General features: G+C 50.5%; 8 protein-coding genes across 8 annotated transcripts; 6 read left to right on the forward strand and 2 right to left on the reverse strand.

Annotated features, from left to right (window-relative positions):
- Nucleotides 1–966: 966 nt before the first annotated feature.
- N7481_008719 (peptide MFS transporter) lies at nucleotides 967–2,751 on the forward strand (the record flags this gene model as incomplete). Its single annotated transcript, XM_057267938.1, has 2 exons — nucleotides 967–992; nucleotides 1,068–2,751. 2 exons carry the CDS (start codon nucleotides 967–969, stop codon nucleotides 2,749–2,751), a joined length of 1,710 nt encoding a protein of 569 aa, XP_057118615.1.
- Nucleotides 2,752–4,149: 1,398 nt separating this feature from the next.
- N7481_008720 (syntaxin) lies at nucleotides 4,150–5,418 on the forward strand (the record flags this gene model as incomplete). Its single annotated transcript, XM_057267939.1, has 4 exons — nucleotides 4,150–4,282; nucleotides 4,402–4,874; nucleotides 4,955–5,234; nucleotides 5,354–5,418. Coding segments are annotated over 4 exons (951 nt in total), but the record flags the coding sequence as incomplete, so codon positions are not given.
- A 576-nt stretch (nucleotides 5,419–5,994) lies between these two features.
- N7481_008721 (BolA family protein) lies at nucleotides 5,995–6,526 on the reverse strand (the record flags this gene model as incomplete). The annotated part of the gene is made up of 3 exons (XM_057267940.1): nucleotides 5,995–6,172; nucleotides 6,265–6,371; nucleotides 6,437–6,526. The coding sequence occupies 3 exons, from the start codon at nucleotides 6,524–6,526 to the stop codon at nucleotides 5,995–5,997; spliced, it is 375 nt and encodes a 124-aa protein (XP_057118617.1).
- Nucleotides 6,527–6,783: 257 nt separating this feature from the next.
- On the forward strand, nucleotides 6,784–8,950 carry N7481_008722 (acyl-CoA synthetase; the record flags this gene model as incomplete). Its single annotated transcript, XM_057267941.1, has 4 exons — nucleotides 6,784–7,120; nucleotides 7,204–7,526; nucleotides 7,670–8,613; nucleotides 8,686–8,950. Coding segments are annotated over 4 exons (1,869 nt in total), but the record flags the coding sequence as incomplete, so codon positions are not given.
- A 2,327-nt stretch (nucleotides 8,951–11,277) lies between these two features.
- N7481_008723 (uncharacterized protein) lies at nucleotides 11,278–12,969 on the forward strand (the record flags this gene model as incomplete). The annotated part of the gene is made up of 3 exons (XM_057267942.1): nucleotides 11,278–11,429; nucleotides 11,474–12,798; nucleotides 12,887–12,969. The coding sequence occupies 3 exons, from the start codon at nucleotides 11,278–11,280 to the stop codon at nucleotides 12,967–12,969; spliced, it is 1,560 nt and encodes a 519-aa protein (XP_057118619.1).
- Nucleotides 12,970–13,331: 362 nt separating this feature from the next.
- N7481_008724 (exoribonuclease II) lies at nucleotides 13,332–16,583 on the reverse strand (the record flags this gene model as incomplete). Its single annotated transcript, XM_057267943.1, has 3 exons — nucleotides 13,332–13,615; nucleotides 13,708–16,318; nucleotides 16,374–16,583. The coding sequence occupies 3 exons, from the start codon at nucleotides 16,581–16,583 to the stop codon at nucleotides 13,332–13,334; spliced, it is 3,105 nt and encodes a 1,034-aa protein (XP_057118620.1).
- A 2,090-nt stretch (nucleotides 16,584–18,673) lies between these two features.
- On the forward strand, nucleotides 18,674–20,342 carry N7481_008725 (FAD-binding oxidoreductase; the record flags this gene model as incomplete). The annotated part of the gene is made up of 4 exons (XM_057267944.1): nucleotides 18,674–19,169; nucleotides 19,228–19,341; nucleotides 19,405–19,771; nucleotides 19,820–20,342. 4 exons carry the CDS (start codon nucleotides 18,674–18,676, stop codon nucleotides 20,340–20,342), a joined length of 1,500 nt encoding a protein of 499 aa, XP_057118621.1.
- Nucleotides 20,343–21,704: 1,362 nt separating this feature from the next.
- On the forward strand, nucleotides 21,705–22,402 carry N7481_008726 (uncharacterized protein; the record flags this gene model as incomplete). The annotated part of the gene is made up of 3 exons (XM_057267945.1): nucleotides 21,705–21,866; nucleotides 21,925–22,253; nucleotides 22,321–22,402. 3 exons carry the CDS (start codon nucleotides 21,705–21,707, stop codon nucleotides 22,400–22,402), a joined length of 573 nt encoding a protein of 190 aa, XP_057118622.1.
- Nucleotides 22,403–22,847: the final 445 nt, after the last annotated feature.

The following is a 22,847-nucleotide window of genomic DNA, read 5'->3' on the forward strand; positions in this document are numbered from 1 at the left end:
CGCCAACAACAACCGAACACCTCGGGCAAAGGCGAAGGCGGAAGGATTGGATAGCAGAGATAGGAGTGCGGATGAGCCCATCGCCCGCTGCACGCCGCGGCACCTCCGCTCCTCGCGTGGTGTGGTGGCGGCATGTCCTAATTAGCAAAGTCCACGCAGTCACCAAATCCAAATCCCGCGAATCTATCCGTATCTCACACTAGGGTTGGTTTTCTTTGTTTGCCGGGGAGGCCGGATGGACTCCGAGTGCAGACTCTGCGAACCAACGATCGGGTTGTGGCGGACTCCCCGTGGCGCATTCCGGCATTCCGACTGTTTTCGGAGACTCAACTCAATTCAACTGCAAACTGCAACTATCAATTGCGGTCGATGATAATTGATACCGAGTACTGCTGAGTACAGAGTACAAAGTCCTACTAAGATGATTATGTGCTGACGCCTCCGTTGGCTGGAAATGCATCCCACCCCATGCTACTGCAGATAAGGCCTGGCTAATATCCTGGGTCAGCTGGGACTCCGGCCGGCATTTCCTGGCCGTTGATTGCCTAACAGTTCGGGGCCCACCATGCCCACTGCATCTCTCGCGTGCTTGACACTTTTTTCCCATCGCTTGCGTCCGTGCCGCGGGGTTACATTCTGTGGGTCAATCTCGAATGAAACAAAACGATTCGCCATTCACAAAGGGACCGCCGATCCCATCCGTGGTTGGCAGGCCGCGAACAACGGACGATTGGTTTATCTTTGGCCACCGGAGAAGACCCAGGAGGAGACCCAAGCTAGATAATTACTTTCCCATATCAAAGTGGGACGGTCTTTGTGGACAGAGCTAACTTTTTTTCGGTTCACGCGCCGATAAGCATCCCCACTGCCTCGGGGCGAATTTTTGTACACAAAGTACATATAGAGCAGAGGCGACCCCCTCAGCCCTTGGCTTGTCTGTTCTGCTTCTCACTTCCATTCTTCGCCATGACCGACCACGAGGTAGCGGCTGTGTACGTATCAATACAGCCTCATTGATCTAATCGATCATGAATCGAACTCGAGCTAACCTAACCTACCTTGCACAGTCCCCCCTCCTACGCGCCCAATCAGGAGATCGTCGTCTCCGATGACAAGACCGCCTTTGACGATGTCAAGGACGTGAGTCCTACCCCCGATGGCCAGGAGCCCAATGATCAGGAAAAGGCCAGCCTCCGTCACATCGCTGAGAACCTGCCTCTTTCCGCATGGCTGGTCGCCGTTGTCGAGCTGTGCGAGCGTTTCACCTACTATGGAATGTCCGGTCTCTTCCAGAACTACGTCCAGCGTCCGCTCGACGGTAGCCAGGGCCGCGGTGCCCTCGGTATGGCTCACCAAGGTGCTACCGGTTTGACCACTTTCTTCCAATTCTGGTGCTACGTGACTCCCATCCTCGGTGCCATTGTCGCCGATCAGTACCTCGGCAAGTACAAGACCATTGTCTACTTCTGCATCGTCTACCTCGTCGGTCTGCTCATCCTGGTCTGCACCTCCATCCCCGCTGCTCTGGAGCACGGTGCCGGTCTGGGTGGTTTCATTGTGGCTATTCTGATCATCGGTCTCGGTACTGGTGGTATCAAGTCCAACGTCGCCCCTCTGATTGCCGACCAGTACAAGCGCAAGAAGATGGCTATGTCCACCACCAAGAAGGGCGAGCGCGTTATCATTGACCCCGCCCTGACCATCCAGCGCATCTACATGATCTTCTACGGATGCATCAACGTCGGTTCGCTCTCCCTGCTGGCTACCCCCTACATGGAGTTGTACATCGGCTTCTGGTCCGGCTACCTTCTCTGCCTGTGCATGTTCGCCATGGGAACTTGTGTCCTCTGCCTCGGACGTAAGTACTACGTCGTCCGCCCACCTCAGGGCTCCATCATCACCGACGCCTTCAAGGCCCTCGGCATGATGATCATGAACCGCAACATGGACGCCCCCAAGCCTAGCTGGCAACTCGAGCACAACGGCAACTCGTCCGCCGTCCCCTGGGATGATCATTTCATCGACGAGCTGAAGCGTGCCCTCGTCGCCTGCCGCGTCTTCGCCTTCTACCCTATCTACTGGGTTGTCTACGGCCAGTTCTCCAGCAACTTCGTCTCCCAAGCCGGTCAAATGGCCGGCCACGGCGTCCCCAACGACCTGATGCAGAACTTCGATCCCATCTCCATCATCGTCTTCATCCCCCTGCTGGAAACCTGCGTCTACCCACTGATGCGCCGTCTCCGCATCCCCTTCCGTCCCATCACCCGTATTTCCCTCGGATTCGTCGTCGCCTCCCTGGCCATGATGTACGCCGCGATCGTGCAGCACCTGATCTACGCCAACAGCACCATCACCGACGGCGTCGCCGCGCAATCAAACGTGCATATCGCCATTCAAACCCCAGCCTACGTGTTCATTGGTGTTTCCGAGATTTTCGCCTCCGTCTCCGGTCTCGAGTACGCCTACACCAAGGCCCCTCCCAGCATGAAGTCATTCGTGCAGTCGATGTACCTACTCACCAACGCCTTCGGCTCAGCCCTCGCCGAGGCCCTGACCCCCGCCGCGTTCGACCCGGCTATTCTGTGGATGTTTGTCGGTCTGGCTTGCGCTTCGTTCGCGGCTGGTATTATCTTCTGGCTTGTTTTCCACCACCTCAATGCCCAGGAAGATGATATGAATGCCCTTGATGCGGATGATTGGATGCCCGAGGCTCCCCGTGAGGAGGAGCGTCGCGCTTCGACTAAGCAGTGATTGCCATTGTCATAGTCATTTCGTTCCGTTCGTGCTGCCCGTAGATGGGAGGATAAAGAGTAGATCTCTTTGTTTCGCATTTGCATTGTATAGCTTATTTTGTTTTTGTCATGATTCCTTCATTGCTGGGATCTTTGCTGGGCGTCTTGTTGCGCCGCTGCTGTGCAGATATGAGTATGAGATATGATTAATCTCTAGTAAATAAACATAATTATTATCAAAATGACTTGAATTGTAAAAGAGTAGTAAATATCATGCATTGTACTAGTACTAGTAGTAGCCTGCCCAGGTACTAGGCCACTGGCGGTGTGGATAGTTGCCTGCAGTTGGCCGATCAATGGTTGATGCTTGGCTTGCTTATGTGAGATATATTTAGAACACTGCGGGCAGTGACAGCTGCCTTGAGCAGACAATAGCAACCATGGAATGTAGTAGTATCTAAGTTGGAGCCTTAAGTATACTACTACTACTAGTAATACTAGTAGGTATTCATGGTTATCCGAGGTACTAACTACAGTAACTAGTAGTCACCTTGAAAGTACTATCTACCACTGTTTCCCAATGTCTGGTTGCAGCTTTGGAATTGGCGACTCTGATTGGTCACTGCAGTCGGAGATTAGACATGCGACCGATACATAGACTCACAGAGACCTACCCTAGTAGTTGCCCTAGGTATGACTCTGTATAGTATATAGTAAAGTCAATTAGTCTATTTAATTCTATATTCTAGTATAATTTCACTACTATTACTACTAGTAGTATCGTGGAATGACTGTTATGACTGTTATGCTGACTGCAGGTCTCGATGCGGAAGGGTTTACTATTGCGTGCAGTGCAGTACAGTAGATACAGTATACTAGAATATATAGAATAGTATATACCTAGGTAGTATATATAGTATATCTATACTCCGTACTATATACTATATACCATAGTACGTACTATACTATACTATACTACCTCTACAGCCACCGCCGATCGAACTGAGAATAGAACATCAGCCACACTAGGGGTCCACTGAAAACTCATCGCCCCTGAGACTGTCTCTTTCAAGTTGCCATTATCATCCCTTCATTTGATTTTATTTCATTTTCCATTTTTCAAGTCTATCTGTTTAATTCTTTCCTTCCTTAATTTCTTACTATTCCATTGCAGTTTCAGGTTACTAGTGCAGCACCATTACTGCTAAGCGCCAACCATTCCAGCAGTACCAAAGGACACCACCCACTGACACCCGACAACCTCCACTTTCAACTTCCCTTCCCGTCTCACCCTCCCGAGCTCCCTTCCCTCCTTCACCTCCCCCTTCCATTCCCATTCCCACTTTCACTCCCATCGCCATTATGAGCGTGAGTTTTCCCGGGATCCCACCACCCTTGTTCTTTCTAACGTTGCTAGTATCAGAGTCTCGGTGATAACCAAGGTGGCTACGGCCAGTATGACCCCTATGGCGCGCAACAGAACCCCTACGGCCAGCAGCAACAAAGCTACGGATACGGCGGTGCGGCCGAGCAGGGCAATGGCGGATATGGTGAGTTCTCATCTCGATCACTGCATCAAAATGATCAATCCGATCAGAACCCCCTCCCATCTCCCTAATCGCGTCGCGACCGACTCCACTCAGCGCTAACTCCCACTCCCCCCCTCCAGAAATGTCCAACATGCAGCAGCAATCCGGCGGTGGCCCCTCAGCCATCCTGAACAAGTGCAAGGAAATGAGCGATGGCATTAACCAGCTCCGCACCAAGCGCGAAACCACCCTCATCCCCGCCCAGAACGTCCTCCTCGACAGCGCAACCAGCAAGGAAGACCAAGTCGCGCGCCAAAACGTCGACTACATCGAAGATGAGATCAACACCGCCCTGCGCTACCTGCGCGACCAGTTCAAGCGCATCAAGGAGACCCCCGGCTCCGGTGACCCGCGCGTTAGCGGCCAGGTCGAGAACGTGAACCGTAACCTCCGCCGTGAGATCGAGCAGTACCAGCGCACCCAGTCCGATTTCCGCAAGCGCCTGGAAGAGCAGATTCGCCGACGCTACGAGATTGCCAACCCGGAAGCCACCCCGGAGGAATTGGAGCAGGGTGTACAGAATGTGATGGCGGGACAAGAACAGGCCTTTATGGTAGGCCCTCCTCTCCATCCCCACTTCACAAGACCGGGATTGTCGTCTATGCAGCCTACAGATGTACTAACTCCATTCAGACCCCCGGAACCCGATCCCGCCAGGCCAACGATGCTCGCCAAGCGACTATGGAGCGATCCGCCGCGATCCGCAAGATCGAGCAGGACATGATCGCTCTCGGTCAGTTGTACCAGGAGGTTGCGGAGCTGGTGCACCAGCAGGAACCGGCCGTTGCGCAGATTGAGCAGGGCGCCGAGGAGACACACCGCAATGTGGCGCAGGCCAACACCAAGTTGGACAGCGCTATTACCAGCGCCCGCAATGCCCGCCGGTGGAAGTGGTATGCGTTGATCATCGTTAGTAAGTAGTCCACGCCCCCACAGCCCAGCCATAGCCAGTGGCACTACTTGTGACATCCAGCTTGATGTCTACATCCTCTTCCTCTTCCACCCAAGTCCATCACTAACAATACATTCTAGTCATTATCATCGCCATCATCGTCGGTGTCGCAGTCGGTGTCACCGAAGCCAACAAGAGCAAATAGTGGCCGCACGACCCCGACACGTTGTTTTCTTCTGTCTGTTTTACCTATCGCTTTTATTTTCCTTTCCTTTCTGCTCCATCTTCGCTTTCTTACACCTTCTGTACTCCCGACCTATCGCTGTCCCTGTCCCAGTTCTTCCCCCTTCGTTTCTATACCACCCCCTCTCGCATGTCATTTGTAAAAGCAATGCCGATCGGCTCTCCTTGTTTGACCTGGTCTTTGTCCGTGTATAGCGCGCTGACTGCACGCGACTGATGATTGCTCCCGGGCCTCACTAATCTGATCCGATCCGATCTGATATGGTCTGATCTCTGATCCGACCTGAATGGCTTTGGGATGTATATACTAGACTCTTCGTTTCTCGGTGCCCGTTTTGGCGCTAATCTATGTAATACCGATATGATTCTTTGATCGCACAGCGTAGCGTAGCAGAGCAGAGCAGAGCATAGCAAACCAGCGTCGAAGAGAGTGGTGGATGTATCTGTACCAAAGATAGAAATAGATTGGGTATATCGCTACAACAACCTTAGCCTCACTCAATCCAACCAAACCAATCAACCACCATCTCCCCATCACTCATTGTCCATCTTTCTCCCGCTGTCCCTCCCTCTCCTCCTCCGCCGGCGTCTTCGTCCGCAACTGCAATGCATGAATACCGCCCTCCCGGGCCATTTCCTCTTTCAACAGGGCATACACCATTCGATGGCGGGCTGGTTGCATTTTCTTCTCGAAGGAGGAGGATGTTATCGTTACGCTGGAGTGTTGTTAGCAAGGGCAGTGCATAGCACAACACTACAGATATGTATGTGGATTGGTGTAGTGTGGTTGGGTGTGATGGGCCCATACTGGAAATGCGTTTCTTTTGAAGTCGAGCCTTCCATTGCGGCGTGGTGGGCGTGTTTATGCGAATCGTTGCGGATTATGAGTGTTGTTGGGGTGAATTCGTGGGCGATCTGGTTGTTTGAATAGTTAGTATTAGTATGGTTATAGCTATGCTTGTAGTCGTAGCTGAGGGTACCTTGTCGCGCATGAGGTCTTCCATTGGAGTCATGGACATGGTGGAGAAGGGTCGGCGCAGGGGGAAGCGCGCGAGGAAGGGGCGGAGCATTGAAATTGAATGGTGGTGAGTGGTGAGTGGATGTGATCCTGAGTGGTGCTGTTGGAGTGGCGTGGTTGTGGTTGTGGTTGAGTTGAGTTGAGGCAAAAGAAAAGGGAAAATGCGGAGAGGAAAAGATTCCCGCGGAACGTCATTCCCTTCACTTCACCACAACACAACACAGGATACTCTCACTCGCACACTCACTAATCCCTGAATTGACTTATGATACCAACCCAATTTAATTCTCTTTACTATACCAATGAGATTCGCAACCCTCTCGCGCATATCTGCGCACCCACATCCTCCGCATCTCCACCTCCATCTCCGACCACAGCGACATCTCCAACTGCAGACAAAGCTATACCCCCGCCACTCCTCCTCCTCTTTCGCACAAGCTTCCCAACATCCCCATTTTCCAAGCAATCAAGGACCATGACCCGAACAGTCTAGCTGTAATCCACAGCCTCAGCCGTCGCACCTTCACCTACGGAAATCTGATCGGCGATGTCCTCCGCGCGCGCGAAGATCTGCGCCGCAAAGCCGGGCCCAATCTGGCCGGCGAGCGCGTCGGCTTTTTGGCTGAAAATAGCTATGATTATGTTGGTATGTTTATTCTCGCAGTACCCTGCTGGTCTGCGCTGCTGCCCTGCCCTGCTATATGCCGTCACTCAACTAACACTTTCCAGTAACAATGCTATCAATCTTCGCCAGCAACGCAATCGCCCTCCCACTATCCCCCGCATTCCCAACCAGCGAATTGCAATATATAATGGACAATTCCTCCGCAAAAGTCCTCCTCGCTACGGAAAAATATGCCGAGAAAGCAGACCAAGTGCTTGTCTCGGGATTAGCGCGCGAGCCAGTCTTTGATATTCGCTCCAAGTTGACTACCGGCGCTGACCCGAGTGAATCAGCCCAGCTGGAACTGGAGCCGGAGTCTGAGTCTGATAAATTGGACCCAACTGTTTCTGGGATGATGCTTTATACTTCTGGAACTACGAATCGACCGGTATGATTAAAGCCTACATTAGATTGAGTGGGATAGGATGGGATGAGATCGGATTGGATTGATCCGATCCCATCCGATCAGATCATTCCAAGAATCCATTCAATCCAATGCACCTCGAGAAACCCTCGCTAACAAACACCCAGAAAGGCGTCTTAATCCCCGAATCCGCCCTCGCGGCCCAAGCACGATCACTCCTCCAAGCATGGGAATACACACCACAGGACCGCCTCCTCCACCTCCTCCCACTCCACCACATCCACGGCGTCGTAAACGCAATAATAACACCCGTATTCGCCGGCTCATCCATCGAATTCATGTACCCCTTCAACACAGACGCCGTCTGGAGACGACTAGCGGAGCCATTCTTGCAACCCAGCAGCAGCGGCGGCGGCGGCAGCAACACTGCCAGCAACACTACCACCGCATCAAAAATAACCTTCCTAACCGCCGTACCAACAGTCTACAACCGTCTAATGGCCTCCTATCCAACTCAACCACCCTCCATCCAAAAAGCGGGCCAAGAAGCCATTTTCCCCACAAACCTCCGCCTCAACATCTCCGGCTCCGCAGCCCTACCCACACCGACGAAAAGTAAATGGACAGAACTAAGCAAGGGAAACGTCCTCCTCGAACGCTTCGGAATGACAGAAGTCGGGATGGCGCTTAGTTGCGGGTTGAGCAGGGATGATCGCGTGGATGGGAGTGTGGGGTGGGCTTTGCCGGGTGTGGAGGCGAGACTTGTTGATACGGAGACTAATGAGGTCATACCGAATGGGGTGGAGGTTGATGATTGTGGGAGACCTGTTGAGGGGGAGATTCAGTTACGAGGCGAGACGGTGTTTCATTCTTATTGGGGGAATGAGAGTGCTACGAGGGAGAGTTTTGTTGAGGACGGGCAAGGTAAGCCCTGGTTTAAGACTGGGGATGTTGCCAGTCGGAGGATTGTAGATGGGGCAGGGAAGGGGGAGAGTGGTGAATGGGCACAGGGTCCGATGTATTTCATTTCCGGCCGGAAGAGCGTGGATATAATTAAAAGTGGCGGGGAGAAGATCAGTGCACTCGAGGTGGAGAGGGAGTTACTTTCTCTGTGAGTATACACCACGCCACACGCCACCCTACACTGGCACACAATTGATACTAACCAACCCACCCATCCTAGACCCCAAATCGCCGAAGCAGCCGTCGTCGGTCTCGCACACGAACAATGGGGCCAGAAGATCGCCGCCGTAGTGGTGTTGAACCCGGGCGCGGCGAGTAGTGGGCGCAATGGGAAGTCCTGGGGGCCGATGGATATGCGGCGGGCGTTGAAGGATCGGTTGGCTGGGTATAAAATTCCGCAGGAGATGAGGGTTTTGGAGGGTATTCCTCGGAATGCAATGGGGAAGGTTAATAAGAAGGCTTTGATTAAGGAGGTTTTTGGGTGAGGGGAGGGGAGGGGAGGGGAGGTGAGGTATACTTGTGTTACTATTAGTGTATAAGGTGGGTATTGGTTAGAGGATTTAGAGGCTGGCTGGCTGGGCTGGTTTGTATGATATAACATTTGTACTGGTGCTGTGTTTTATTATTTTGTTCTTCTACTACTACTACTACTACTACTACTACTACTACCATACAATCTCTGAATAGCCTCAATATCAACTCGACGAGAATTGTCACATGGCAATAATCACCTTTATTCAAAGGCGGTATGGCCAAGTAATCTAATCTCCGGCAGCACTTGGTCTCCCATCTATTTCCCATTCAACTTTATGCTTATATTATTTCCACCACGGCTGATCTCACCATCGAAGCTGATTCCCTGGATAACAAGTTTGTCGCGAAGATCTCCCAAATATTAAACGACGCTTGTCTGCCAAATCTCCTCTGGGGAAACTATCTATTAATTAACCGTCTATGGGGTCCCGACTATCACCGTAGTCAGTACTAATATTTCCCTATTCTATAATATCACCCGTCACTGATTCTACAGTAGGAGCCCCAGTTGTATGAGTACTCGGCTGTTTTTATACTGTAAAATTACAATGGATGCGCTAATGCACACTAAAAGGGCTCCTACTGTACACACTCGTACTGGCCGGGGAGTATATGATCTGCTAGAATCACCACATGGCATGCCCGATGTGGCTGCCCAGTGGAACTGGGATGTTGTTGTTGGGAATAATGATCCGATTCCCGCAGCCAGGTCCGTGGTATCGGGAAGTCCCCATAACCATCATTCTACCACGTAAACCCTAATCACATGATTCAAGACACCGAATAAAGTGTTAGTTAGTTCCCTACTTTGAATCATGTTTCGGTTTTGAACGGTAAATTCCAGACAGACGAGAACTGTAATGCTATGTATTATTACTGATCCAAAAATAACTAACCCGGCAACTCTTCTCTAGATCGACGTCCCAGGACCCACCTATTGTAATGAACTACTACTAGTTAGTACTAGCTTATTGTCATTGTCGATTCCTGACGGATGGCATCCACCAAGGCATCCGCGCCTACCTGGACTAGTATCTAGATTCCGTGCCTTCCTTCGAAGAAAGACAAGATTGGAAAGCGCACGTGACTAGGTATCCAAAAACAACTTCCCTTGAGCTTCTCAGGCTCTTCTCTCCAATTCCACCTCTTGATTTCGACCTCCTTTGCGGACTTGATAAGTACTAGTAGTTTAGAGATTGCCCTCCCGCGTCGTTGCAACCGCTTGCTGACATTGATATCCAGTAAAGACCGCCAATATTTTCTTAAGGCTGGGATCAGACTCCAGGAAATACGATATACCATATAGAGCCCAGGGAAAATTACCTTCAATGGGTCTTGAAGGGATTTGCGCGCAAATCGCGTGGTACCGGAGGGCGTCACAACTTGGAGATGCACTCTGGTAAATATGAGATCTTACATTTGCCAAGAAGGTACCCTTTCTGACCATTTCCGAAGGGGACCTGCTATCTAATTCTTCAGAGGACTCTCTCATTCTACATCTTGAAACAATTCCCCCACATTCTTATTTCAGATCCGACGGTAATACGGTCAATCAAATGGGTCTTCGACGCAAGCCATGTTTCTCTGCCAGAGGTATGACCATCCTTCATACTTCCCGTCAGAGCTGTTACTGATATACACCAGAACAGACACTTCATACGGCTCTCATGGAACACCGTACTATACGCCGCGGACACAAGACGCGGAATTGAACGTTGTGGGGGACGCTGGTTGACCGAAACGAGCTGGAAGTGCATCAATGGCACTGAAACTACGAGCGAGGATGGACCTTGTTGGATTCAAATCCGGAAACAGGACGGATTCTCAAGACGTGGTGATCTATTGCCGCGCTTAACTTGAATATCTATATCTAACGATCTACGGGGACAAGGCTGGTCGGTGAAGTCCAGGTCGGTGAATACTAGCATACTATCATCGTATTTATCGAATGATATGGTCGCTGCTTTATGAGAGAATAGATTCTAAGTAAGAAAAGCCGAAGTGATTGTATTCTACTGGTTCTACTATTCCCAGTAGTCCTTGTATGCTGTCTGTACCCGACGAGGTCGACTCGGCGGGTCCCTCACTCCATTTCCTCTTTGAACTTTCACTTTCACTTCCACTTCCACTTCCACTCACTCTTTTACTTTTACTTCCACCTCGACTGCATTCATCTCTCCTATCTCCTCTCTCCTCCACTTACCATTTACTACCCCGTGGCTAATTCATTCCTTGCTACATTAGCTCCATCCATCCTTGTCCACTGCCACAATTCATCATGACCGTCGCCGATGAATACACTACTGCCGCGAGCGACATCCTGGATGCCAGAAGGACAATCCAGATTCTCGCAGCCACCTGTCGAGGAATTGCCCAATCTTGTGCACAGGAATCATTGCAGGACCAGAAGCCTCAAAACAATATACCGCAGTACTACTATGGTGAAAATGGTATCCGCAACTGAAGACCCCAAGCCCCAACGAGCGCCTGTCGGACCAAGTCGTCTTCGCCATCATCCAAGGCAGGATTGGAGGGATGTGTCGCGGTAAGATCTGGCCGAATGACTTCGACTCAGATGGCCATATCAAACGAGATCGAATCCCTCGAGGCCCACCCGTCATCTCATGGGCAAATGGCATACCCTTCTTCACTGTGTACGGAGGATACTACATACTCGGCGGCCACTATCTCGCCCGACGAAGTTGGCTCCTCAGTGCATCCTCAACCTCAATCTACCCGGGCTGTCTCGCCGGCCTAGTCATTGCCTCACCGAGTGCCATACCCGCCGACGCCATGCTCCTGTCTGAACAGATCCAAGCCTTCCGGACGGAATCCTGGAAGAAAATCAACTGGGAACCCAAGTCTGACCTGGAACGAACCCAGAAGAACTTCACCACCTATACCAAAGATCACTCACGCCTGTCCCTCATTTTCTTCGGTGAGGACTCCTTTGGTTTCGCCCCCCCAATCCGCGAAGCAGCTTCATATAATCTTCACCTTGACCCGGCCGAGACGGCCACCGTGTCTCCTACGCGGGTAGCAATAAATGTGTGGAACCAGACACGCCTCGAACGCTACGTCAACAATATGAACGTGCAATTCCACTTTCCAATTCAGCAGTTCACGCTTTTCTTCGATGAGGCGCTTGGCCATCCAATGTCAAAGGCCCAATCCACCTTGGAATCACCACTGAAGAATCTCACATTAGAATCAGAATCCCCGAAGAAGAAACACCCACTCACACCAGTCACACCAGTATGCAGCAAAACCAGCGAAGCCACCACCACTTCCAAACGACCAAGCAACGACAAACTTGATGAAGATACACCCTCGAAAAAGCGCAGGCAGCTGAAAACCCACTCCTGGAAAATGAAACAGCAACAACAAACGCAACAGAAGCAACAACATCAGCAACATCACCTGGAACAGGAACAGAAACAGCGACAGAAGCAGCAGCAGCAGCAGCAGCAGCAGCAAGAACAGAAACGACAACCCCCGGCTGGACACAGCTCAAGAACAGCGAAACAAATCGGGCAAGCATTCACAACCGAGTTCGAAATCGAAGAAACCTGCCTCGCCTTCGACGATCTAACCAAAATCTACAACGAAATCATCCAAGACCGCGAAACCCTCGATACATCCCCCGCGCGAGCCGTACTTCGGTTATACAAAACACAGCAGGAAAAACATGCCCGATATCGGGATCTCCTTGAAACTGTGCAAAAGGGGATTGGGCGGAAGGGTCGGGCTGTGAAACTTATCTTTCAGGAGAGACTTGCCGGTGTTGCTTTTCCGGACGGTGATCGGGTTTACACTGAGAGGGGGGGGGGGGGGGGAGGGAGGGTATGGAGTTGGATCCCCTTGAGAGTTCTGATGTCTCTCTCTAGACTTGACTCCGAGTCCCACGCCTGCTTTGGCTGAAGGTTTGGCCCTGCATACGCCGATTTCCACTGACGGGGATGTTGATTAGTTTGGGTTGGTATGCTGTATTCTGCGTGAGTGTAGAGGATGTCCGGTGTGCCAGTGGTGGTTGGGTACGATGAGATGAAATGGGATGTATGCTTCAAGTTCGATCTTGAGGAGGGAAGATGTCGTGCTGGTGTTTGTTATTTGTCTCATTATTCAGAGATAGAACTATCTGCATATTAGTAATTTCATGTAGAAACCTTTAATCTAATGCTAGCTTCCAAGGTTCGGAGCTATGATTGCTGAAGATGAAAAGTTGTCGGAGATTTATTCATACACAAGCCACCACTAGATGACTTAAGAATAATTATATACAATAATATACAAGTGCCTTTATAGGCCCTCCATCTACATTGCCTCAGGTAGTTACGCCCACTCCCCAACCCTCTCAAACGCCTTAATAAACCCAACACACTCCATCTCAACATCAAGCTTAGACATATCAACACCAACAACTCTCGCCTCAACAATGCCAAAAACATCCATATTCTCCACACCCGGACAATCAGCGGGAATTGACACGGTACAGTTAACGCCGAGATTGGAGATGACGCCGGAGTACTTGAGGCCGTCGCGCTCGAGGGTGAGTCTCTTGGCGCGTAGCAGGACGGGGAATGTTGTTGGGAGTTCGCATTCGCCGAAGTAGAAGGCTCGGAAGAGGAGCATGCAGGACCAGTGTTGGCGGGCGAAGGTTGAGATGTCGCGAACTCGGGTTGTTATTTGTTGGGCGTGGGGGATGTACATGTCCACGTCTGTTGTTGTGTATGGGGGGGGGAGGAAGATGGAGAGGAGGATTCGGATTCGGATTCGATTTGCTCGGCCTCAGTAGCGATCTCCTCCGGAAGATCAACTCGACCATCAAACCTCCGCCCAAATTCATTCTCAAACCGCAACGCAGCCTCAATCTGATAATGCGCAATCACATCGGTAAACCGACGCAGCGGACTCGTACACTTGACATAAGAGTCCAAGCCCATAATATGATGCTGCACTGGACTAGACCTGGCCAACGACTTCGGCATAGCAAGACGATAAAACGCTTGTCCGCCGAACTCGGCGACATTATCACGCGTCACGCGCTGATACTCCGGATCATACCATGTACCATTGAACACGACGGGAATGTTTCTGTCCGCGCAGAATCGGCCCGAGATATGGCCGGCCAGATTCATGAGTAGTGAGATGAGATAGTGTTTAGACTCATCGCGGACGTCGTGCGGGTTGAAGTCTTGCATGCGTAGTTTGATCTTTGGGTCGCCGACGTAGTATCGGCCCTCTGTGACTTGCATTTCGTAGGGCTTGAATGGGGCGGTTCCGATTTGGAGGGAAAGTGAGGGGCCTGGGTGGGAGGGTTGGAGATCCATTGCACCATTCTTTTGGCGCTGGGTGCGGAAGCCTTGCATTAGCTTTTGAAGGGTTGTGAAGGATTCTTTGTCTTCGGCTGTGAGGGTTTGGCGGGAGGTTTGGGCGGTCGGTGGTGAGGACCAGGTAGACTTATCACCGACGGCGAGGTAGTCTGCGGATTCGGTGGAGCCGTTGAGAAATTTGGATAGAGTGCTGTGTGTGATGCTGATCACGTTTCGGATGGTGCCGTTCACGACTTCAGTCTCTAGGATCTCACCTTGGAGGTTCATCTTTGCGCTGAAGGTCAACGTTGGTCTGCCAGCTGCCAGACTGAAATGGTCCTGTGTCAAAGCGGTTGGCAGTATTGGGTAAGTTCTCTCAGGGACATAGGTAGTTGCAACGCGTGACGCGGCGTAATCGATAATGGGATGGCCACGGTCCAGGAAAGCCGTCGGGTTGGCAACATGAATGTGCACCCAGAACATGTCATCTGAGCCGGGGATGCGTTCCAGTGAGACTCCGTCATCGATCTCTTGAGCTGAAACATCGTCCACACAGTAGACTGGTAGATCACCCCAGTCTTTGCGAAGATTTTGCATGGAGTCTTCGAGAGGAATGCTCTTGCAGGACTCCTCCACCTCTTCCCACTTCATGTCTTCCAAGAGGGACATTCCGTGACCGGGTAGCAAGAGACTCTGGTCTAAGACACCGAGATTTTCCCACGGGGAGATAACTCCTAGCTCTTGCAGGAATAAGCGAGTCGATGCCTCACTCAGTCCGAGCGTGTTGTACATCCCCGTAGCTCGCATTATATGCGAGGCCGCCGATCTTAGGGCACCGGAGGGCATGATGACAGATGGAATCGCGTAGTACTGCATGAACTCCAGAATTGTTTGGTCATTAGCGGTGAACCTTTCGGTTAGGACTTCGCGAAACATCATAGATTTGCCATCATCACCGGGGATAAATTGTTGTGAAGAAGGACCGACGCTGGACATGATAGTTGGCGAGCGGACCTTCCGACTCAGACGGATCATGCGCTGCGATTTCTGAATAAACTGGTGCATAGGGTGGTCCTTTCGCCCGGGCTGCTCTTTGGACATGACGGCACGGATACAGAAATCTTGGTGTTCGCGCACCCAATCAATGACCTGATCAACGACTTTGGCGATCCGCATGGGCTGGATAAGATACGTCCGACTGAAGAAGGAAGGAATATCCTTTTCAATCTTGAAGGGATGGCGTCGCACAGCCTGATGCACGTTGAACATGTTTATCGGGGTAAGTTCCGACTCGTCGATGGAGAGAGCCTTCATGGTCAAGTCTTCGAGGGTCAGACGCTGGAACTCCGAGTCGTCCGCCACCAGTTCATGCAGACTATCAAGAACTTTTGAGTGGTCCCTATAGAATGATAGGAGATGCTCTTCAAAATTGTTCATCATATTTACCAACGGCGCCCCAAGTGGTCGCGGAAGCCCGCCCTCAGGAACAGACTGGATTTCCGAGTTGACCTCGGTGAGGCCGTCAGGGAAATATGGAATGATAGGATCGAGAAGCTCCGGCGGCGCAAAGTCCTTGAATACAAAGTCGACCTCGCGATTGGTGCAGACACGCCAGTTTCCGCGGCTGGTGTAGAACTGCTTTTGCCGGTGGACGGATCGCACGTAGATTGCAAATATGAAGACGCCATCCGTGGTTAGACGAGCCACCATATCACCCGGTTCCAGGTGTTCACCCTCACATTCCTCGGAAGTATCGAAGTCGTCCTCTTGCTTGAGGTTCGAGTTGGCCCAGAGCGACTCGCTGGATTCACGACCGTTGAGCATCGATCCTAGGACTCCTTGTCCTGGTGAATCGGTGGATATTCCGATACCAGCGTCACGGACAGGGTCAAGGACCAGAGGGTTCGTTGCTTGCCATTTGTGGAGGTATTCTCTGATGTCGCGATAGGTTTCGAGCTCGGCCTGCGAGAATGCTTCGTTGGAACTGGAATTTGGTTCCGCTGAGTTCTAAAGAAAAACATAAGTTAGTCATGGTATAGGCTAGGGAAAATAGTTGTCATACTGTGTCTGCAATCTGATCCTGCTTTGTTGTTTCCGTCGGAATGGCTCTCAAGATGCGCGTGGTTGATAAGAGGCGGCGGCCAATCGGCCTGGGCGCGTGCCTTGTCCGGAGAGACAGACATGATGACTGGCGCTGTCTGGATAAACAGCGCAAACAGAGCTGTTGCACATTGGCGACTGTCTGCAGGACGCCAATCCTTGATCGCAGCATGGTTGACGTGAAGATAGCATCATCAGTTGCGAAATTGGTTATTCTGCCTGTAAAAGGAATTCACCGCTCAGAGGGCGGTGAGAAATATAGTAATGCCTGGTAAATAAGGCGATAAGGCACTCAGGCAGTAACTCGCGCATTCGAAGTATACAAATAACAATAACCATTCAAAAGACTTTGCAATCTCGCTTCTACTAGACCATCTAATCATATTGAATGGTCGCATGATGGGAACAGTGTTCTCTCTTGCTCTCCATGCATTTTCGAGGTTATCATTTTCCAGTCAAGGCTGATCTTGCCAAGGCATGCCCCATTACCGCCACGATGTAACTCAACTGCAGGAACACCCCCAGTCTTTTTCTTTCAGGAGGCTGTGGGCGAACTCCATTTGCCGCAGTTGGGACGGATCCATTCGGCTATTGAATAGGGATTTGAGCAGGGATTACGGAGTATACATACCAGGTTTGGTTATGGCCTGCCTGATGACCGACACTTCCCCCTGAATAGTTTCAGGCTAGTGAATCAGCCCCCACATCTTGTCATCTTGTCATCTTGTCAGGCACCAAGGTCATTTCTCCAATTTCTCCAGATCGTCCTCAGAAGCACCCAGGAGAGCCCGCGTATTCAACGTATTCGCTATCGTGTTTTACTCCGCACCAGTGGGAGATCCTAATATCTACCCCGTACCCTTGCCGTGACCCTCGGTAGATTTAAACCATGTGAAGGTTATCTCATCCCACATTGATCGCCCTGCTTAACGTGAGCCCCGTCGATCACCAACAAGAGCAAATGCCCAAAACCTTGTTGACAGCGACTATCATTACTCTACTGGTCTAAGCGAAGTCGGTCCGAGCTTGATGGCGTTGCTGGCAATGCACCGGCCTTCCTACCAAATTCAGGTTCAAAATCCAGGAACCATTCAGGCATTCCGCGCAGTCTGATTTGCCATTCGATCCACTTCTTTGGTGCCAGGAGGATACCGTTTGTCGGCCCACTCCAATGGCTGATCATTAGGTTGACGGACACCTCTCGGAATAATTATGGCCGTGAGCCACGCGAAGTGTCGATTTACCCCTTCCATTCAGTGGACTCAATGGACTTAGTGGACTAGAAGGCAAATTTGTCTTCCTAGGGGCATCTACGCACAAAACTCAACTCCTGCTTAACGTCTCAATTCAGAGTTATGATATGGTCAGGCCATTCGTTCCTTGTCTCACTCTTGAGATGATCAGTGGGGCCAGGATGAAGGAGCCGGTCTGGACTTAATCCATGGTTGGCTGTTCACACAAGCCGCAGTACTTCGTCCGCGCCCAAGGAACGAACTATTGACGCCGCTTACTTCCGGGACTTACCCGTCTTTGTTATTCGGGGATTTTTAATCGCTGTCTACGCCAGATGGCGTCCTGTCGCGTGCATGGCATGCATCCGTGACCACAGATAGTGCATAGTGCATCGGCGATCGACACAGTTAGACTCTCGGCTGCGGCCTCATACTTCTCTAATCAGCCTTTCAGCCTTCGATCCTGAAGAACATCCCCTCACGGCCCCTTCTCCCGAGGTCCCAATGGCCCAAGTTTGCTTCTATACGATAGATAGATGCCACTGCCATGTGCATCTCAAGGATATCCAACCGAGATGAGATTGATCATCGACGTTTCTTTAGCCCATGGCCCCTCTGTAGAGGTCAACCGCTAGGGATTCCTTGCCAAATATGGGAACTGCATAACTCCATCCGAGCCGGATGGAGACCCTCCTGATACCCACATCCGCCGACACCCCGCGGTTTGCTTTTTTCCACTCTTCACGCCCCCATTACTAGGTCCACATCGTTCCGGAGGCTGATCAGTGGCTCCTGGATATCCACCGAATCCGGGAACACTCCCTAATCCATAGTTGCAAAATGGAAAGGGAAAGAAAAAAAAAGGTTTAAGTACCTATTGCAGATCCCCTTATTTGAAAAAGCAATCGAGGGTTTGCTTTCAATTTAATCGGTTCCCTTCTGCGAGGAACTTAATTTCTGAAGTTAACACGAGGACTTCAAATCGACTTATTCCTTCTAATAATTAATTCATCCCAACAAATTGTTCGCCATGTTTTCCACCCGCGGGTGGCAAGCCCTAGCGCTTGCTCTGGCAGCCTTTCCTCTCGTCCAAGCAGACATCTGCTCAACCCTCAAAAATGCCGGCATTGATATCGAATACCCGATCTCGATCAACTACAATACCGATCTGACCAAGTACTGGTCAGCAGCATGTGGTGACCTGAAGCCGACATGTATCGCGGCACCCTCCAGCGCGGCCGAGATGTCGCAGGTGATCAAAGAGCTTCACGACGTCGACACTCTGTTTGCAGTTAAGTCGGGCGGTCATATGCCCAATAATGGATTCGCAAGTATCCAAGACGGACTCCTAGTTTCTACCAAAAACCTTGACCAGGTATTTTACAACCATGAGGATCAAACCGCAGTCATCGGCCCTGGTTTGGCTTGGGAGGAAGCTCAGAAGGGCTTGGATGATGCTGTTGGCGGACGTGCGGTGGTGGGTGGTAGACTTGGAGGCGTTGGGATCGGAGGGTATATGCTCGGATGTAAGCTTTTTAGTGTTGAGTTCATGCGATATTGCAACCCAATTGCTAACTTTAACAGGTGGAATGAGTTTCCTGAGCACACAGTATGGCTGGGCAGCCAACAACGTGAAGAATTTCGAGGTCGTGCTGGCCAATGGCACTATTGTCAATGCCAATGAGAAGGAAAACACAGGTGAGATTAGCCAAGATTCTTATCAACTCGCCGCCACGGCAAGATACTGATTCGTCCGTCCAGACCTTTTCGCCTCATTGAAGGGCGGCGGTAACAACTTTGGCGTTGTTACTGCGTACACCATGCAAACCCACCCCCAAGAGCACAAGGTCTGGGGTGGTAACTATGTTTTCACGGCCGACAAGACCCCCCAGGTGCTCTCGGCTTTGCGCAACTTTGTCGACGAATACCCCGATGACAAGGCAGCTATTATTCTGACTTCCGAGCACGGCGCACTCATTGACTTCTGGATCATGTTCCTTTTCTACGATGGACCCGAACCTCCTGCGGGCGTCTTTGACGAGTTTACCGCTATTGATCACACCTCGACCACCAAGACCTGGGATACATACTACGATCTTCTCAAGAACAATGACTTCTTTATCCTGCAGTAAGTTCCATGTATCGCCCTATAAAATTCAGATACTAACAAAGATAGCGGCCAACGCTACACTATCGCCACAGAGACAACACCGGTTCCCAACAAGACTGTCGGATCTAGCGTGCTGCAGGAGTACTACGACCACTGGTATAATGTCACGGAGGACGTCCTCGGCGTGACCGGTGTCCTAGGATCCATCGCCTTCCAGCCCGTCCCCAAGACCTTTTCCCAGAAAGCCAAGGACCGCGGTGGCGACCTGCTTAACGTTCCTACGGACCAAAACTATATTTTCATTGAACTTGACTTCTCTTACGCGCTCTCTATCGATGATGACAAGATCGATCAAGCTAACCAGAAGCTCTACCAGGGCATGGGCAACCTTGTTCAGAAGAACATTGACAAAGGTCTCCTGCCTGACGTTTATCGCCCGCTCTTCATGAACGATGCGTATTTCCGGCAGGACTATTGGGGCCGTATTGACCCTGCATCGAAGAAAGAGGCCCTTGCGACACGTCTGCGATATGACCCTGATGGCTTCTTCCAGAAGCGGACGAGTGGTGGATGGAGATTGAATGAGTGAGCGTCTTTGAATATTCTGTCTTAGAAAAAACGTCAAGCTCAAGGATGGGTGACTTTTGGTTGGAGATATATATTGTTCATAATACTTTGAACTAATTTCTGAATGAAAATTAATGACCAACATATCAAGTTTGACCAATCGGAGTGCCTATTGTATACTCAGCTTTGCGACAAAAGGTTTCAGCGTATCCATTGACATTGCCTACCTACCTAGGTACGTAGGTTTTCATTGCTGGGCTGGCGGCGCAATCCATTGTACCTCGACAGTTGTCAATCCCAACAGTTATTGGGATGGCGTTCCTCAGGAAAAAGATCTGCACGATGAGTCAAAGCGCCAGTGGGTAGGCTATGTACCAGTCCAAGAAGTAGGCGAGATTCTCATCGCGCATGGCCAGGTATATGAAATGCGCAGAAGCCACCAGTAGCGCACCCAAGACAATGTTTTCCAAGGGCGTTCCAAGACTACTGTGGCTGGCAACATACATGAAACATGATCGTCCTCGCATCCACATCCTAGTAGGATGCAAGCTCGTACCTGACTTATTTGTGTAGCCGCCTGCGTCAGAAATGCAAACGCCAGGGGAACGAGTGGCTGTGGCGCCTTCGTCGGAATTAGGGTTTCCCTTCCAAGCGCCCGCGGTGGAGCCAACCAGTTGCGGCGCGATCGCTCCCACAAAATCCCCGACCAGTTATTTTGAATATAACCAAGATCTGCATTCAAAAAAGCAAAAGCTCTTGCAGCTAGAGCTGTCATTTCTGCAAAGCGCCTGTTTAGGAGAGGCTGGAGCTTTGGCCTTGATGTTGATGCTGGGCCACCCGGCAGAGCGGATGGGATGTTTTCAGTATACAGACGCTTTAATTGGTTCGTTGTCGGCGCTTGGGGGTCTAACAAGATCATCTCTGACGCCAATTCTAAGGGACTATGATTCATTTTCTGGGGATGGATCTAGATCTTGGACCACGTTTTGAATGCTGCTAAATTTATCCGGTCTAGATCGTGTCTCTTTTCCTGCTGGGCTGTTAGAGATGGGTTGAGCTCTTTGATCTGGTGTTTATAAGTTGTCTCAGCCCATCTCTTTCAGATTTTCACTTCCATTCTTCAATCTGCATCATTAATTATTCACTTTTCATTGTTGGCTTCTGGTCTAGACTTGTCCACACACTCCTTGACATCTTATTCTCACATCTCATTCTCATTTTGCAAGCAATTTCTTGCCTCATACACTCGCAGTCCGTTATAATAACTGCCCAATTCCTTCTTTAACTCCGACTGTGTCGACCTTGCTTTCGTCTCATTTTCCAAACATCTTCAATCGCTTTTTTTTGAACTTTCATTTCGAATTTCCTTCACATATTCTTCAAAATGGGTGGTCGCTACGGAGCTCTCGGCGCTACATTCCAAATCGCCCGGCTCTTCCAATTTTGCTCGCTGATCGCGATAATCGGCATGACAGCCAAATTCATTTCTTCCATCGTTTCGAACAATGCAACTCCTCCAAATATTCTTATCGGAACTATATCGGTGGTATGATTGCAGCAATCAATCTCATTACTGTATCAGACCCGGTACTAACAGAACCCAGACAACTATCGCAGTCGTCTACTGCATCATCTCAGCAATTCTCTTCGTCGATAATATCCTACCTTTTCTCGCCAGCGCAGTCGCAGACTTTGCTGTTCTAATTGCCCTCATCGTGGTGGCTGTTGTAATGGGCAAGCCATTGTCTTACTTGAAGTGCAACACACTTGCGGAGCTGGGATACAAGGACGCGACCGTCTACGCATTTTCCTCTAAGCTGTCTAGCTATATCGCTACGATCAACGGGAAAATCGGCTACTCTTCTTGGATCGGCGCGTCAAAGGCAATTTGCATCGAGACGAAGGCTATTTGGGGATTGAGCATTGCTCTTTGGTGAGTTCACACGCGTCTAGGATACCGCGCCTTACACAGGATTCGAGTACATTTCTGACAGTAACAGTATTTTGTTTTTCTTTTCGTCTATCTGCAGCGTTTGCTTGTGGCGCCAGAAGAAGGCTATGACCGAGCTCGATGATAAATAATCTGTTGAATCGAGCTGGGTTTACTGTTACCAGGTGTCGCAGTGACGGAACAGTGTCGATGCAGTGTGCGGATCGGAGAGCTGGATGTAATGAGGCTTATGAGAAGGAAGGTGCATTAAATTGGGGGTTATCTTGCTTTTCATGTTTGACTTTGCGCAATGCGCTAATGATCTGATTCCTGGCGCTTGGAGTTCATCTTTTCAGAAAATGTAAAGAAATACTGCCAGCTTACTCTCGCTAAATATACTACTCATACTGGCAAATAACGGCTTTTCCTAGATATGACCAGCAGGTTTCTGCCATGACATGAGTTCATGGGTATACTGTACTAATCACTAGTAATAATAAATGTGTCTTAATTTTGTAAACAACAGGGTGTATTCCAACGTATTCCCTGCCCGTCGATGTCAATATGAGAAAAGACCCTGAGTGGTCTTTGGGGTTC

The sequence above is a fragment of the Penicillium waksmanii genome, assembly GCF_028829765.1.
Source record: "Penicillium waksmanii strain IBT 27052 chromosome Unknown utg000008l:1.0-5622682.0:1.0-5626561.0, whole genome shotgun sequence".
Taxonomy (NCBI): Eukaryota; Fungi; Ascomycota; class Eurotiomycetes; order Eurotiales; family Aspergillaceae; genus Penicillium; species Penicillium waksmanii.